Raw genomic sequence first — 17,878 nt, forward strand, 5'->3', positions numbered from 1 at the left:
TAAATTATCCACCTCCACCACTGGGCAATTATTCCCATTAACAACCGCTCAGCATGGCTCAGAAATCAAGACATTCTATGAAACAGTCAATTTGATAGCCAGTGTGGAGGTCCACTTTTGAACACACAGCTCACAGAGTTCATGCGTGCTAACCTCCGCTAAAAGTCATAAATGAACAAACCTGCAGCAATCTAGAGAAGCGAACCATTTTTAGATCCTCTCTACATGCTTCCACGAACTACCATCAGTCATTCCTAGCATAATGATCAATCACCAACATGCTTCATTTTACAGATGCAGAGATGACACAAGACAGTGCTTCTCCACACGCTGTGCTCTGTTGCAAATGGCCACGTGGCACGACACTAACGCGCCAGCCTGCTGACAGAGTTACAAATTGCTTTGGAAAAAATATCCAACATCCCGTTACTTAAAATACACTTTAGTTACCTGGAGAGTTTTCCAACAGCTGAATAGGCCATTGACAGCAGTTTGGGGTCCTTGAATTATAAAACAATAAAAAGCCCAGTCAGCAGAGAGCCAGGAGAGAGAAAAACACAGATACCTATCCCTTACAATTATGCCTTTACTTTACATCCTGTCTCCTAACCTTTGAAACATGTTCCGGAGACATCGAGAACAAAAAAAATAATCAAATCCCAGAGCTAAGCACCTTGTAAATGAAGAACAGATGTGTTACACTCTTCCCACAGAAACGAAAAATGACACCAAAAAAGCTGCCTTAATCTTTCAAGAAAGAAAAGCTGATGGGATTTGATAGGTCTGTGAAATGGTCAGCAAGTGACAGACACCTTTCACTGAGCCCAACCACCTTGCCACAGAGCCTCTCACCCGTCACACAACAGGTTCAGGGTCCCCAGGCAAACAATTATTTAAACGCTTGGCTCCGGTAGCACTCATCCAACCATTTCTTAAATGCATACCCACCACACCCTTCATAAGGAAAGGAAAGGCCCATCCCTCCTCCTATCGGTACACCTTTCCTGACAGCCTTATTGGAGTCACTGGGACTAGGAAAGGGTTTGCATGATCAGGCATTGGTAACGTGCTTTAAAAAAATCACAAGTTTGCTTTATGAAATGACACTGGGAAAACCTGCATTGTGTTTTGGGCCAGAGTACGACACCCTTAGTTATGGCTGGTAGTACCTGTTGAAATGATACCATCCCTACCCCGCCTTAGGTCCCACTGACTTCACATGGAGGAAGGCATTACTCAGGGAAGGTCTAGAGGAACATCTAGTGCATGACAAGCTGGGGTGTCAATCAAACTCGCCTGCTCCACAGTAACTGGCCGCGTAGACCCTGCCGCTGAGCATAAAGGAACTTCTAGCATGCAGCAGCAGGACCCACGCGGCCAGTTAGTGTGCAGCAGGCTAGTGTGGGGTAGATTTGCACCCGTCTGCCACGTACTGAGTGTTCACCTACATAAGCCCTCAGCCTGAGTCAGGGTATCACAATCAGGCCCGTGCAGCGCCTAGCACGAAGGGGTCTAGGTCCATGACTTCGGCTCCTTTCACAATACCAGGAGTGAATAACAAATCGCTGCAAGGTTACCCTGGCCCATCACCACTGATTGGAACTTCAGCACTATGGTCCACTAAAGACTCTACAAACACTATCAATGCACCTTACACAAGGGAGAGAGATTTTAATTATACACCCAGCATTTACTAGCACCCCTCTCACCCTGTTTCCTCCTTGCTTTCTTTACGTAACGTGCATCTAATGCTATTTTCCTTTGTTTACCAAACTCCCTCATGTCTCAGCAACATTTACATTCCTACATCCCCTCACCTACTCCTCTCACTGCCTCCCTGCCCTACTCCCCTGTTATTTTCCTGTCCTCACCACCCCCACCCCCACCTCCATCTGTGAGGCTTTTGACGTTTAAATTGGTAGTTAACAAAAACACCCCGAATCAGAAGGTTATTAAATGTGTCTGGTTCAACTTCGCTTGTTACAGCCTCAGCTTTCCCTTTGCAAGTTCAACCCAGAGAGGAGTGACACGTTGCTGATGCACAATGGAGAAGCATCCAGAGGATCTGATAAAAGTGGTTTCCGCTCCCACCGTTGGCAAGAGATGGACATACCCTTGCAACATGGTCTACAATCTAAGTTTGGCCCATTAGCTGCTCCTGGGAGGTAAGCTACAATTGTGGCTACGTGCAGTCTTCTGCCTTTGTTAGGGTAGAAAGTTGGACTTTATCCCCTCCGATGCAGATTGCACACACTAACCAATGCTTTGTATTAAGCGATTGTATACTTCTGTATTAAACAACTGCAGTGCACTCTGCTTGGGACTACGCCTGAAGACCACTACATGGAAGTTTCATCAGGCAGTGAAAGACACCAAGGTCATACTTAAAGTTATACATGGGCTTAAGTACCTCCCTGGATCTGGGCATCAGAGAATAAAGTCCCAGTCCTGCAAACAAACAGTTACGCATGTGCTAACTTCAAGTACATGAATAGTCCCATTGAAGTCTTGCAATCAACATGACTACTCACGTGCATGTGCATAAGTGTTTGCAAGACTGGGAGCCAAATGACTTGCCAAAGGTCATACAGGAAATTTATGGAAGAGTGGGGAATGTAGACCAGGCCTCTTGGGTCACAGTTCAGTACCAAGAGATCACCTTTCCTCTCTCTGACCTATCTGCTGAAAATATTTCCTTATACTTTCTTTTAAAATAAACATCATGCAAGAGTAATGAGGTATAAGAATCAGATCAGTTCAAATCAGACCAATCATTTTTTTCTTTTTTATAAATCTAAACAAATCAACCCTTGCAGTGTTGCTGTAGCCATGATGGTCCCAGGATATTAGAGAGACATGGTGGGTGAGGTAAGAGCCATCCCTTGGGTAGGAGCCAATCAGGGTGACTGCCCCGGGGCCTGCGCTTCAAGGGTCCCAGCACTTCGATAAAATCGGGACTGTCACGATATTTAGCCTGTGTCCCGACCGATTTAAGATCAGGATGCCATTTGTCCCGATATTCAGGTGAGGAGGCGGGCAGGAAAGTGAGGCAGGAGGGCAAGCGAGGTGAGGAGGCAAACAGCAGGCAGAAGGGTGGGGGATGAGGAGGTGAGCAGTAACCAAGTGGGTGGGCAGACTGCGAGGAGAGTAGCAGGGAGGCTGATTTGTCCCGGGACCCGAACCACCCTAGGGACAGCACTGGGTGAGGTAATACCTTCAGCAAAAGTTGGTCCAATAAAGGTATTTCCCCACCACCTTGTCTCTCTAAATAAATAAATGTGATTCTACAACAAAGAACCTTTCAACTCACCTCTTTGTATTCATTAATCAGTTTCGTAAGTCCATTTAAAAGCATTGGGCCTAGTGGCTTTATTTTACTTTCTGGACAACTGGAATTTAAAAGAAAACATGTTAAAATATATTCTTTGCACCTCCTACTACCAAAAACCAATTGCTTTCTATAACTGCCATCATCATCATCATCATCATCTCTGTTCTGCCAATATTACAGCTTAGCATACAAAAAGTTATACAATATTTTAAAAAAACCCATGTGCAATAGAATTAAATATTCTTTGCCTTCAGCACAACAGCATATTTACCATACAAAGTTGTCTCCGTAAATTGCTTGAAATAGTTTTGCATCTATTACCATAAACCATGTAAGTGGCTTACCTTATACAAATATGATGTACAAACTGCAGGGACAGAGTTCTCAGTTTCGTGTTCGTATTTGCACCAAAGAGCCCATCATACACCACCTGGTGGGAAGCACGAGACGATTGGATACAGTGACTGGTTTAATTTTTGAATATTATTTGCACTGCCTTCCTTCACTAGCTATCACATGCAGTAGTTAAGTTTCAGCATTTTCCTAGGCACTGGAGGAATGATACAAACAGTAGACGTGTTATGAATAGCTGCTGTGGAGTGAAGACGTTACCTGAATATTAGCTGGGAATGTTTCTGCAGCTTGTCTGGAACGCAGAAGATGAGGAACGATCTTTAATTTAACCCGGGTGCTGACTGGATCTCGTTTCAGTTCTGGCTTCAGAACAACTCCCTGTCAGGAACAAGGTGAAAGATATTTCTTTGGATGTAGCTACTACTACTTGACTGCTAACTACTGTTAATAACTCACGAAAGTGTGTATTTTTTTTCAAAAAAGAAAAAAAATATTTACTCAACAGCAACTGTCTGGCAAAAAACACAGATCAAAGGAAGTGACAAACTAAAAATGGATGCTTTGTCCAGCAAACAAACCAAGGCAAATAAAATAAGATCCTCATGAATAAAGCAGGAACACAGCACTGGACGCAAGTCTTACCTCTTTAGTTTTCAGTGGTATATCCCCAAGGTACACTTTGTACATTTTGTTGATGATAATAGGATTATTCCAGTCAATTAAGCTAAAGAATTGTAAAAGCAACATGTTAAAATTATGCCTTAATTATTTACAAATATATTTTACAGCACTGTGTAATGTTGTGAAAAAAAAAAATCTAAATCTAATTAGCTTCAAGTGCAGCCTAATTTCACCCTCACCCCACATATAATCTGCAGTCATGAGATAAAGAATTACAAAAAATTACAAAAAGAAAAGGAGTACTTGTGGCACCTTAGAGACTAACCATGCTCAAATAAATTGAGCTTTCGTGAGCTACAGCTCACTTCATCGGATGCATACCGTGGAAACTGCAGAAGACATTATATACACACAGAGACCATGAAACAATACCTCCTCCCACCCCACTGTCCTGCTGGTAATAGCTTATCTAAAGTGATCATCAAGTTGGGCCATTTCCAGCACAAATCCAGGTTTTCTCACCCTCCGCCCCCCCCCCCAAACACACACAGTTTGGGGGGGGGGGGGCGGAGGGTGAGAAAACCTGGATTTGTGCTGGAAATGGCCCAACTTGATGATCACTTTAGATAAGCTATTACCAGCAGGACAGTGGGGTGGGAGGAGGTATTGTTTCATGGTCTCTGTGTGTATATAATGTCTTCTGCAGTTTCCACGGTATGCATCCGATGAAGTGAGCTGTAGCTCACGAAAGCTCATGCTCAAATAAATTGGTTAGTCTCTAAGGTGCCACAAGTACTCCTTTTCTTTTTGCGAATACAGACTAACACGGCTGTTGCTTGTAATTTCCTTCAGAGTAAGTCCTCACATCCAGGTACTCCACAGATGAATTTTTACTTCCCAAATAAGCAGTGAAAAAACCCAAAGTTGTTTCCTTCTCTTCCTTTCCCATTGAAGTGTGGGGGATGTGAATTTAGTGTGGGGGAAATCACTTTCAGCCCAAGTGACTGCCCTGGAATACAAAGACCTACTTATCCACAAAACTGGTCAGGCATGGGCACCAGGGACCACAAGCTTCTTACCATTGCACCTTGACTCTGACCCGGGTGGGACACTCCTACAGGAGAGAAGATATTTCAAGCTCCAGGCCCATACATCCTTGGCTTCTCTGATGAGACTGTCAACCAGGAGGGCAATCACTATGGTGGTTTTAGCAATAGGGACCCTTGTTAGCTGGGAAATGGATTTAGTCTAAACCTGTTTAACACAGGCCAACAAACAGCCAGCTGATCAGAGCAACTTGGTCACTGTAGACCTGAGCTGGGCTTGAATCACTAACCTAGGACCTTTCACCCCAGTGTCCTATGTTGTCCTTTGAACAGTAGTGTCCACAGCCAAGTGAGCCAAAAAAATAATGGGGGGGGGGGGCACGGAGTAATCAAGAAGGAGGGCACAAACATTTTTGCCTGTAACAACTGAGCCCTAAACATGGGGTTAACATATGGGACATTTAGCAGCTGCATACATAATGTAAGATGTGTTTAAACAAACATGTTTTATGCCGAGGTAGTTCTTAGGGCTCACAATACAACCAAAAGGGGAGTGAACAACCAGGCTCTAAAGAACAGAGAGTCATTTCCTCCACCAAATTATTCCAATGAATTAAAATAATCTCTCTGGCCATGACTGAGGTGCACTGGAGAAGGCATCAGGTCACTTGCTTATGCTGTGCTTGGCTCAAACCAATACTATTTAGCCCCACACTATCAGCAGTACAGAATTCACCCACACATTCAAAAGACTGGCTAATCCAGCTCCAATAATAAGGAAGTCAGTTTGTGCATGCTCTAACCACAAGCTGCATGAACACCAGGCCACCTCCTGTATGAACGGAGTAGCCTCTGCTTAGCAAGTGACTCAGGAAATGGCAATAGCAACTATATTGGCTAGCCTGAGGCAAAAATCGCAGATTTTCCTCCAGGAGAAGCATTATTTCCACCCAGCACTGGCTGGGGAGGAGACAGTCATCCTGCAAAAAACCTTGCTGCTGCTGTTGTGGAAGAGGACAGCACAGGGTAATGTTGAAGTGATTAACCAGCAGGATAAATATGCATTGTCAGAGAGCGGTGTGGCTTTCCCATTTGATAAACTACGCTGGGTCCCACTAAAAAAGTATTCATAGAATCATAGAATATCAGGGTTGGAAGGGACCTCAGGAGGTCATCTAGTCCAACCCCCTGCTCAAAGCAGGACCAATCACCAATTTTTGCCCCAGATCCCTAAATGGCCCCCTCAAGCATTGAACTCACAACCCTGGATTTAGCAGGCCAATGCTTAAACCCCTGAGCTATGCCTCCCCCCACATGAATGAGCTAAGAGGACAGCAGCACAACCACTCAGAGGAGTTGCTGTCCCCTCTCAGCGTGTAACCTTTCTGGATCACTACATCAATTACAACTATTATTATTAGACATGCCAGTGCCCAGTTCTTAAACAGAAGCCATTACCTTTGTTTGCTTTTCAGTTCCAGGTCTGCTGCAGTTGCTACACTGTGTCGCGTGTCGCTGGAGGCTATTACCAGGTGTATGACAGCTTCAAGCTCTGGTACCTGCTCAGCTTCAATGAACTTTACTATTCCCAGTTTACACTGCTCAGCAACGTAGAAGAGAAAGTAAAAATTAGTGACCAGACGACGTGCTACATTAATGTCAAGGTTTAGCAGACTGAAATCTGGGCCTTTTGTAATCCTAAAAAGAGGGAAACTCTCACTCTTTCCATCTCCTCAACTGAGAAGCTAAGCTTTCTAGGTGGCAAAAAGTTCATTTGCAGTGGAGGTTTAACATAACTGAAAGAAGAGTTCAGAAACTCTATTACATCAAAGAGAAAGACACAGGCAAGGACAGAGCTCAGCTGTGCATTTATTAGCAAGTTCTGAAAATATGTTTTAAAGTTAGATGGAAAAATTGTTGACAGATCAACAGTGGCAGCCTTAGACCTCTGTCTCACTCTAATAATTTGTAGGTGCTTTAATGCATGAAGTGCAGGTTTCAAAATAACATGCACATAGACTACAGAGACCTACTCAGGCATCGTGTGCTTTATATACAAGCTGGGCAAGCCATTTTTTGGAGTGAATTCTTCATTTACTTCCACACTGTGCATTCCTTGCATGTTGTACCCACCAAGTCATTTTACTGAAGTTCCCATTTCATACCCTGCATAGCCCAAGTGATTTGCATTACCTGTTCCAGCTGTTCAGGTGTCCATGGGCTATCTCCAATTACCCGTTTGGCTGCGTAAAAGCTCATCCCTGGAGGAGGTTGAGGGATCCCCGAACTTCCAGCACTACTGGATGCAGAAGAGCCCTGTGCCGATGGCACATTTTGGCGACTCTGGGATTCATTCAGTACATATCTGGAAGGAAAAAAGGAACACGTGAGTGGACTTATTAAACTACCCTATGAACTGAAGTCAATTCCTCATTACAGGCACTGAAGAGATCAAAATAAATATCACTCCTCCCTCCCCCTCAAATATTATTTTTTGACCACATTGTGATGGGTTCGGTCACAGAGACCCCCTTGGGACTGTCACCTGAAGTGCTGAAACTACCTCTGAGCCTGTCTTCCCTGCCAGCTTGGGACTTCAGAGTAATACTTCATATTTCTAGCTTCAAAACGAGAATGATACATTCATACAAATAGGATGAGCACACTCAGTAGATTATAAGCTTTGTAACGATACCTTACAAGAGACCTTTTGCATGAAGCATATTCCAGGTACACCATATTCACACTTAAACATATTTCCATAAAACATATGGAGTGCAACGTCACATATATACATAAGACAGACTATTTAAACACACTGCAGAGCCTTGCCAAGTTGCATTACTGACAGGGAGACCCATTGCAAGTTAGCCTGTAAGCAAACACAACAGTGCGTCACAAAATGTAGTTAGTTTATTGAGTGAGTAGCTCAGACGATACTTCTCAGTATACCAGTCGGTCTGCTACCGTAAAGGCTACAAAAGGAACAAAGGCCCAGTAACTCCAGGTTTCCCAATAACGCTCTGCTATTAAATGTTTGTTGAGAGAGGAGAGGGATGGCAGGGCTTTTTGGTGAGCGTTAGCAGGTTAGTGGGTCAGTAAATTAAGAATTAATGAGGTTCTGCTGTGTTAGAAATCAACACACATTAAACACTGTATTCGATAAACTCTTATACAAGTACTAACTGGAGCCTGTATGAGGGGTGCTGGACTAGATGACCTCCTGAGGTCTCTTCCAACCCTGATCTTCTATGATTCTGTGATTCCCTCAGTTTCAAAGAGGAGGCTGGGATGCATGAAAATACAGAGAAGGCAGCAAAGCAGGCCCCTTTCTGCTCAGGGGGCAATCCCGGGATGTGAAGGGAGGGGAGAGCTGTGGTAAAAAAACAAATACCCCTTGGAAACAGCCCATCTCTGCAGTGTTGATAGTGGAGACAGGCAACAGAATTCAAATTCTCAGGCACTCGGCATTTGGGGGCTCAGGCGCCGGTCTTCATAGGGTACATCGATATTGGAACTGGAGGGTTCATTTCCAGCGTGGGTAGGTGTACTGACGCCAGCTCGGGTAAACCTTCCTGCACCAGCTCTGATGGAGCTTGTATGCTAACAATAGCAGCGTAGCTGGCCACCGAGTACACTCACACCCAGGACCAAGGTACTCACTCGGGCAGCTAGCCCATCCCAGCACCTGCGCGGCCATGGCTGCACTGCTATTTGTATCATGCTAGCTCCATCAGTTAGCACACGTACGTCTACCTGCCCTGGAAGTTACACCTCCAGCTCCAGTGTTCACGTATCCTCAGAAAGTGACCAGCCATGCTTTTCTGCGAGCACCCACACGCACGCCTAGGGTCCAGAGTAACAGCCGCTCTCCCGTGTGCTGCCGAGCCAGCTAAACCTATCAGAACATGAGAACTGTGGCACAGAGACCTATCTGAGCAATTTGCTCTTGCTCTGAACAATGTGTGTTCAGCATACAGACCACAGAGGCAGAAAATCTCAGGAATGCAAGCGAATGCTCATCCCAACTCTAGAGAATAATCTTTCACACACAGAGTTTAAACAACTGTGTGATTTGGGCTTTTAAACCCTCCTTTAAAATCTTTCTTGGAGGCTCCAGCTTACAGTAAGATTTAGCACTAAAATTTAAGGAGACAAAACAATCAAGCAACTATGCAGTAGGCTACTGGGAACAGAGATCAGACCTGGGAATTCACTCCAAGGATCAGTTCCAGCAGAAGTTCAGATCAGAACATAATAAAGAAAATAGCTTGTAACAAAATATCACCTACAGAACAGGAATACAGGTCCTTCTACTGCCTGATCAACAGCCATAGCCTTATACCAGGATACTCCTTCCCCCTCCAGGCTGTACCACTAAATACAGCAGAACGTAATAAGGGTCTATTTAGAGAGCACTCATTCCTGATAGATTTACCAACATCATGGCTTCAGTACACGTGGCCCAAATCCAACCCGTGAAGCATAATCATAGAGCAAGTTCCACCGAGCAATTTTATGTAACTTTGATTTACCCTTCTTGACAACAGGTTATGCATAGTTTCCACACAGACACCAAGGTTTTCAAAGATGGCCAGTGATTCTGGATGCTCATGCTGAGATACCCTCTTAGCACTTTCCAAAAATCAGGCCTCTTAAAGATGTCTCAAGTCAGGCACCCAAAATCACTGGTCACTTTTGAAAATCTTGGCCTGAGCTCTTTGGCGCTTTTGAAAATCCTACCCAAAGTGCACCAAGAGCACTAGTCTCACTGTACTACAAAAGGGCGTGTCCTCCTAACTCACGCAGGTGCATTAGAATATCCCAGCTTTCACCTGCAGTCAAGTGACAGTCAAGTGGGACAGTGGAGGAGGAGTCCTGCTTTTAAAATAATTTCCAATGTCCTTCCAAGTGAATGCTTCCAGAACAATATAAAGGAGTGACAAACACAGAGTCAGATGGGAAGTGGCTTTTGAAAAGTATTGTTTAAATATGCAAAAGGGCAAGATCAGTAAAACCCAACGGCACTATAAATAATGAGTGTACACAAACTTGCTCTGGGAGCTGATGCACACACCGACACCAGCTGTTAATCAAGATTACGACATCTGTAATGAGCAGAAAGTCGCAACATAAATCTCGTGTCACTACAGGGCCGATCCTGTGAGATATGAGCCCTCATTGCCAATTTTGATCTAGAGCAGTTGAGAGTGCTCAGAACCTTGGGTGACTGGGCCCAAACAGACCAAGCACAGAAATGGGGAGGTGCAGGGGGAAGATGATAAAGCAATTTGATGTTTATTTTATTGTAAATGCATGAGTATTTAAAACCACAGTTTTAAATCCTGCTCCCAACGGAAGTTAATGAGAGATTTGTAAGACACAGATTCAATAAAGCACTTAAGCCTTTTGCTGAATAGGGATGGGATTACTCACAAGCTTAAAATAAGGTTTCTGTTTAAGTACCTAGGGCCTCATCAACTTTATTGGGAAAAAGAGGTAAAGGAGCACACTTTAAAGAAGTCTCTTTTGTGCACACTTCTGATCATCCATCATACACAAGATACTCCAAGTGTTACAGGATTTTGCTGCAGCTCGCCCTCACTTACCCATAAGGCATGAGGAGCACATCCAACATAAAGTCCAAGAGCAGCTGTACAGTCTTTGGTTTTTCAGCAAGATTAAATGGAGAAGCTGCTTTCGATGGTTCCACAGGATATTTCATGTGAAAAAGGGCTGGTATTAGAAGATGCATTAGGCTGAAAAACAATTACATTTAGTGCAACTATTTACAAAAACACCTTTTGATTCTTCGCATTCCACACACAAACTGTATAGCAGAGATTTAGGCAAGGTTTTTTGTTTTTTGTTTTTTAAGTGAAAATCCACCGAATCTTATTCTGGCAGCTTTCATTTGATACCCAACATGCCTAACAATGGGAGGCAGGAAGCAAATTGGGGGGTTGTGTTTAAACAAAACAAAATACAATACAAACCCACAACCAAGGATAAGAATTAATTATCTATGTCCACATTTTTAAGAACATTACTACGTTGTACTTATGTGAATTCATTTACACACACACACACACAGAAAATCTAGCTTCAGAAACTGCAACCAAAGAGAGACTCACAGAGAACACCTCTTGTTCAAAACTTGGGCTCTGATCCTGCACAGGGCTGAGCATCCTCATAGTCCCATTGAAATTAACTGGAGTAGAGGGAGATTAGCACCTCATGGGATCAGACCCAGAGTTATGAAGCATACATACACCATGTCCATTTTCTGTACATGTACAGCCAGATTTCCAAAAGGCCTCAGCACCCAACAGTTCCCACTTACACACCTATGTTGAAATACTGGCCCCACTGTAGTTAACCAAAATTTTGCCACGGACTTCAACAAGACGAAGATTTTACCCTGATTCTCGTTGATAATTAAACCACTTTGTGCCACTCTGGTAGCATAAAGGCACCTTCAAGTAAGTGGAAATGTAATTTACACTAATTTTAGGGCCCCTTTACACTGCCAGAAACGCTTGGCACACAGCAGCTCCTATACCTGGCCTGTAATTGTCAGTATCTTAACTATTATGATAAATTTCCAAATGTGACATGAGTTTGGATGCCTCAATTTTTGGGTGCCCAACGTGACACACTTAAAAGGGCCCAGTTCTCAGAGGGCCAGTGCTCTGCACTCTGTGAAGGTCAGGTTTCTTTAAGGTGTCTCAAGTCGGGCACCCCAAATCACCAGCTGCTTTTGAAAGTTTAGACATAGCTGTACTATAGTACCATCTAGAGACCCCGCACCCCCATCAAATTGAGGCCCTGGTGTGCTGGGTATTATGTAGATTCAACATATGAGACAATCCCTGCTCTGATGCGTCCTCCATGCTAACTAATGGTCAGGAAGCGAAGCTGGATTTCTGCATATATAATCCAACGTGCAAGTCTTGCTAGGTAATCAAATGATCACCAAGAAAAAGTGCATTTCATTTTATTCTTACAATATAAGCTTCTTTCATTCCAACTGTACATAGTCATACCTGTCTTGCTGTGGTTGCGGTTTCCCTTCCATTGCAGTGAGGAGAGTAGGTGCCAACTCACACTGTTTTTCCACAGGCAAACGAGGGTAACCCATCTTAACATAAATTATAGTAAAATTCTGCAAGGGTAAAAAAAAAATATATGTAGCATCAATACAAAAGAAAAATCAATTTTGTTAAACTAGCCCCATATGGTATGTTTCTGACGTTGTATATGACAACTGAGGGTCTGAAAGACTAAGCAATTATTTCCAGGGCTAACGATGATTAACTGACAGTTTTCTACTGGCAGGTTCAGCACCTATTCCGCTCTTTTTCACTGCTGACTTCAATGGGAGTAAGGCACTGTGATGGAGTGTACTCCCCACACTGGCCCTAAGAGAGTAAATTAGGCACAATTAACCCATAGGTGGCACTCGGAGGAGGAGCCAGGGAGCAGGGATAGATTAATCAGACATGAAGCTCAGCTGGACAAGAACAGGAGGTCCTGCATAAAGTCAGATAGCTGGCCACAGAAGGGGGCTGCAGGGAAGAAGGCTGCAGTTATTCCCTGGGAGGAGAGAGGTATGTTCAGGACTATAGAGGGTAGTCCATGGTCACTCCCTGGGAGGAGGGAGTTGGGAGGCTGGCAAACCGGGGGACAGGAAGGTAGGAGAAGGCTCAGGGGAAGAGCAGCAAGGAATAGGAGACCAGACTTGGTTGCTGAAGAGAGGGCCCCTGGGCTGGAACCCAAAGTAGAGGGCGGGCCCGGGTTCCCCTACCAGCCACTGGGGACACGGCACATACCAGGCAGAGGACAGTGGACCACCTGGAACTATTTGTTCCAGGACAGACTTTACTCCGCCCTCAAGAAGGGGAACCATGTAGTGACCCAGCCAGAGGGCCAAGTCACAAAGATGACGCTGCAGTTCCTGGGTCCACAGGCTGAGAGGATGACGAGAGAGACAGCACCAGAGGATGGCGTAATGCCTCGCCCGAGCTAATCTCCAGCGCAACCAAGGAGGGGCGCCACCTGCGGTGAGTGCACCCCAGGACAGGCACTTAGGAGGATGCCCCTCTCTCTCTCACTTTCTCAGGTCCCTATTTCTGAAAGGAAATAAAACTGAACTATCGGGTAACTATGGAGTTCTGCAACATAAGCAAGAGGTCCTTTGAAAACATTTCTAAACGCTCCTTGTTAAAAGCTGCAAATAAAATTAAAAATACAGAGCTGTGGGATAGGACAGCACAAGAGGCTGATAACAGGAGAGGAACCCCTTGCACTGCTAAAGTGCTGGTTCAAATCCAGCTCAGGTTTGTAGTGATGTAGAATGGTTACCTGCTGGCTGTTCAATAACTTAATGGTTAAAACTTTTATGTTCGGGGGCAGGAGTCAATCCAATTCCCAGTGCACAAGTGCCCAAAGAGCCAGGCATGGCATGGCCTGGCCCCCAACCCCATCCGACCCCCCGCTTCTCACCCCCTGACGGCCCCCCCGCGACTCCTGCCCCATCCAACCCCCCTGCTCTCAGTCCCCTGACCGCCCCCGGACCCCCCGCCACCCCATCCAACCCCCCCACTCCTTTCTGACTGCCCCCCCCGGGACCCCTGCCCCATCCAACCACCCCTTCTCCCTGACTGCCCCTGGACCCCTCGCCCCTAACTGCCCCCCGCCGCCCCATCCAACCCCTCCTCTCCTTCCTGACTGCCCCCCCGGGACCCCTGCCCCCATTCAACCCCCCTGTTCCCCGCCCTCTGACCGCCTCAACCCCCATCCACGCCCCTGACCACCCCCTGAACTCCCCTGCCCTCTATCCAACCACCCCCAGCTCCCTGCCCCTGTACCGCGCTGCCTAGAGCGCCGGTGGCTGGGGGGCAGCTGCACCAGGACAGCAGCTGCGCTGCGCAACGCAGCTCCAAGCACCGGGTCAGGCCGGGCTCTGCAGCCCCGCCACCCAGAGCATTGTGCTGGCGGCACGGCGAAGTGAGGCTGCGGGGTAGGGCGAACAGCAGGAGAGGGGCCGGGGCGAGCCTCCCGGGCCTGGAGCTCAGGGGCCGGGCAGGACGGCCCCGCAGGCCGGATGTGGCCCGTAGTTTGCCCACTTCTGCTCTAGCGTGTAGAGGTAGTCATTCAAAGTCAAAGCTTAGTTGTAACGGCTGGGTAATAATGGGATCAGTACATTTGATCTGTGGATAAGTAAGGACTCTATCTGCGTGAACATGAATTTTGAGCCCTGGCTGAAGATTTGTTGAGCCAAGTACGATTTTTATGACAAAGGGTAGCTAAAAACTAAGTCCAGGTGTCTCATAAAAATTTGAAGGCTTTGTTATATGTATCAACAATTATCTAACCATGTTACTCCAACTGGATTAAGTTAAGCACGGACCTACTAAATTACTATCATCTTCTGAAATGGTTACAGTTCTCAAACTTGCACATCCACATGACCGTGACTAGTTTAATCTGATTAATAATTTTTTTAAAAGATCAAACCATTGTGTGAAGTTAGCAAAAGACCATTCTGAGGTGACCTCTGTGGTATTTATTGCAAATTTTCAGTAACTAAATATAAGCAGTGATTCGCAATGGAAAGGAAGTAGCACTGTGAAGCAGACCAACACAAAGCAGAGGTGAGCTGTGCTATGTTTCTTTGTAGGCAAGGTATTTATTAAAACATTGTGAAACTGACTACACTACGAGAAACAGCATATATCACTTCAGTATAGGATGGTCAGCAGACTTTTGCCATAGACAACAACAATGGCACACAAAGCTGTTTTTCAAGTTTACCTTCACACAAGATGTTTTTCTCAGTGTTCTACAAAATATGAACATCTTGTAAATCCTTGGCCTCATCCAAGGGAAAGCTCATGTACAATTTCTCCCATTGTTAGCTCTTGCTTTTGGACCATCAGCTGGTTCCAGGGCTCCAGCGGAAGTGAATTCTACTTAATGAGTTTAACTGTCACTCTAAACATTTCCATCTCTGCTCCCACGGTGTTATTTTTCATTAAGAACATGCATGAGTTAGCACCAGAGCAATGAGAGGGAAGACAGGTCTTTTCCAATGTTCTGAAGTCTTTTCCATGAAACCGGTATCGGTATTTGTAATACACACACTACAGTTCAGCTAAGAATTGCCTTCACTAGTTTCACAAAGCGGTTAGTAGTTTTTAGTCTTTAAAAAAAAAAAAAAAATCAAATGAATTAATCTGATAAAGTTTCCCTTCTGAAAAATGGGGATATTATTCCCTTTCTCCTGCTTTGTCTCATCTATTAAGGCCCTGATCCTGAAAACACTTACACATACTACTCATACACACAAAGGCAAACACACGTTTATATATTTGCAGGATCAGGGCTCTAAACCGTAACCTCTTCAGGGCAGGGACTCACTCAGTAGGTGCTGGTTCTGCACCTGGCACAATGGGGCCTCTATGTGCGACTAATACAAACAACAAATCTGTCAATTCAAGTATTCATGACAGTTGGAGAATAATTGAAGTGGTCTCACAAAAAGTTGTCAGTAATTTAGCGATGAAGTGAGCTGTAGCTCACGGAAGCTTATACTCAGATAAATGGGTTAGTCTCTAAGGTGCCACAAGTCCTCCTTTTCTTTTTGCGAATACAGACTAACACGGCTGCTACTCTGAAACCTGCCATAAAACTACTACTTTCACCCGTGCTGGTGGCATATAGTTGTTTATTTTTAAGTCACTTTAAAGCATCTCTCTCATCACAATAATATGTTTCTGAAGGGAACGGACAGATAAGCACCACAAGGAGCCTCTAAAGAATAGAAAGAGCTCACCTTTATACAAATCAGGTAATGTTCTTGGAAGAACAGTACTTACGGTGACAAAGGAAACTGCAGCAGGATCTTGGTATTGGACTAGTAAAGTCTCTACTGGAAGTTGAATTTTTGGACGACTTTTGATGCGTTTATTCAAGTGAACTAAGAGCTCCATGACCTGGTGGGGGAGAAAAAAACATTAACTTCAGCTTTGGGTTCAATATGTTCCCAACATACAATATGGTCCATTAAACACAGAACAGGCCAAAGAGTTCTGCAGGACATAGTTCCCAACTCTTTGACAAGATGGCTGCCATCATTTCTCATATTATCCATTAGCTTGCATGAAATGCATTGGTGGTCTCCAGACACTTTCTAGCGGACTGTCATCCACATCACAAAACCATCCGCCACAAGCGGTGCTCTTGTTAGCAGTATTGGAAGAGATGTCAAGGAAGGAATGATTATGGAGAGTTAACTTGTCTCTCTATATAGTTGGCTGCTGCATCTCAAGATGGAGGAATGCTGGCAGACTGATGTGGGGAAGGTTGCAATGCGCTATCAGTGCTGTACCCTGTGGACAGAGGATGATTCTAGTACTGAAAATCTAGCACTTGTGCGAGTTGCCAAATCAGTCTGAGAAAAGAAAAAGGGTCCACATTAAAAGACAGTAATTAAATTGAGCTAGAACATTTGTATTCAGGGATGTCCCTAGGAGGGTGCAGGGCCTGGGGTGGAAGTGACTGATTCCTCTCTTCCGGGATCGACTGCACCAGCAAATTGTGTGGGGCCCGGGGCGGAAGTGACGGATGTGTCTCTTCCAGGACCAACTGCGCCAGCCAATCGCACCAGCCCACAGGGCCCCCCAAAGCGCGGGGCTCGGAGCGGTCACCCCAATTCGCCCTACCCAAGAGACGGCTCTGTTTGTATATCACCTCCTCCCCTGCCAAGTGCCTCATCTGGTCCAGCATGGTCAAACACTCCAGACTGCACACAGTCAACTCCATTCCCGAAGCACCTGGGCACAATCTACCCAATATACACTATGAGTCTTCCTGGTGTCTAGCTGAGACTGGGCTTTGGATGAGAGTTAGGTAGCTGAAGCTCAGCATGGAGAACACAGAGCCAGTGACAGCCGGCTAGGGGAAAACGACTGGAGGAAATAGCAGAGATGACCTGTGCTATCTCAGCCGGGAGAGCCTACACATCTTTTGTTACCCAAGTTAGCAACTTGGATAACTTGTTAAAATCTCTGCTACATCTGGAGCTGCAGATAGCAGCAGTGGCCACGAGTGCTTTTTCTCCCATCTAGCCTGGCATGAAAGTTGCAACCCTTTTCTTTTTGATGTGGAGCTCACCTTGGTTACCCGCACCTTCATTACTACCAGAGGGGATTACTGCAATGTGCTGTATTTGGGGCTACTCCTGAAGACGTAACAGATGTTTCAGCTGGTGCAGAAAGCAGTTGTCTGCCTGTATGCTTTCTGTGAGAAATACTAATATACCTATGCTCTAGAGACTGCACTGGCTAGCTGAGTACCCCCAAAGATCCACAGAAGTCAGCTGGAGCTGACGACAATTAGCACTTCAGTTTATTGCAATTCCAGCTGCTGATTTTGATCTAACTTAGCCTCTCATTGTATGGGCTTGTAGGGATAAAAATCTAGGCCACAATTCAGGAAGCACTTAGGCATGTGCTTAAAGTTA

At 45.2% G+C, this 17,878-nt stretch overlaps 1 protein-coding gene across 3 annotated transcripts in view; it reads right to left on the reverse strand.

Moving 5' to 3' along the window:
• Positions 1 to 17,878, reverse strand: part of ECPAS (Ecm29 proteasome adaptor and scaffold) — a 91,123-nt gene that overhangs the window by 55,582 nt on the left and 17,663 nt on the right. For 2 of the 3 annotated variants that reach the window (XM_077817776.1, XM_077817775.1), the window contains exons 3-12: positions 16,233 to 16,349; positions 12,399 to 12,517; positions 10,962 to 11,111; positions 7,546 to 7,717; positions 6,811 to 6,950; positions 4,328 to 4,409; positions 3,944 to 4,063; positions 3,676 to 3,761; positions 3,311 to 3,389; positions 451 to 500 (exon numbers count right to left, since the gene is read on the reverse strand). In XM_077817776.1, the coding sequence (XP_077673902.1) occupies positions 451 to 500; positions 3,311 to 3,389; positions 3,676 to 3,761; positions 3,944 to 4,063; positions 4,328 to 4,409; positions 6,811 to 6,950; positions 7,546 to 7,717; positions 10,962 to 11,111; positions 12,399 to 12,517; positions 16,233 to 16,349 (1,115 nt within the window). Of the gene's footprint in view, positions 1 to 450; positions 501 to 3,310; positions 3,390 to 3,675; positions 3,762 to 3,943; positions 4,064 to 4,327; positions 4,410 to 6,810; positions 6,951 to 7,545; positions 7,718 to 10,961; positions 11,112 to 12,398; positions 12,518 to 16,232; positions 16,352 to 17,878 lie in introns of those variants that run through there. The other variant, XM_077817777.1, reaches the window with a different exon arrangement.

Source organism: Eretmochelys imbricata, chromosome 5 (assembly GCF_965152235.1).
Source record: "Eretmochelys imbricata isolate rEreImb1 chromosome 5, rEreImb1.hap1, whole genome shotgun sequence".
NCBI classification, from domain to species: domain Eukaryota; kingdom Metazoa; phylum Chordata; order Testudines; family Cheloniidae; genus Eretmochelys; species Eretmochelys imbricata.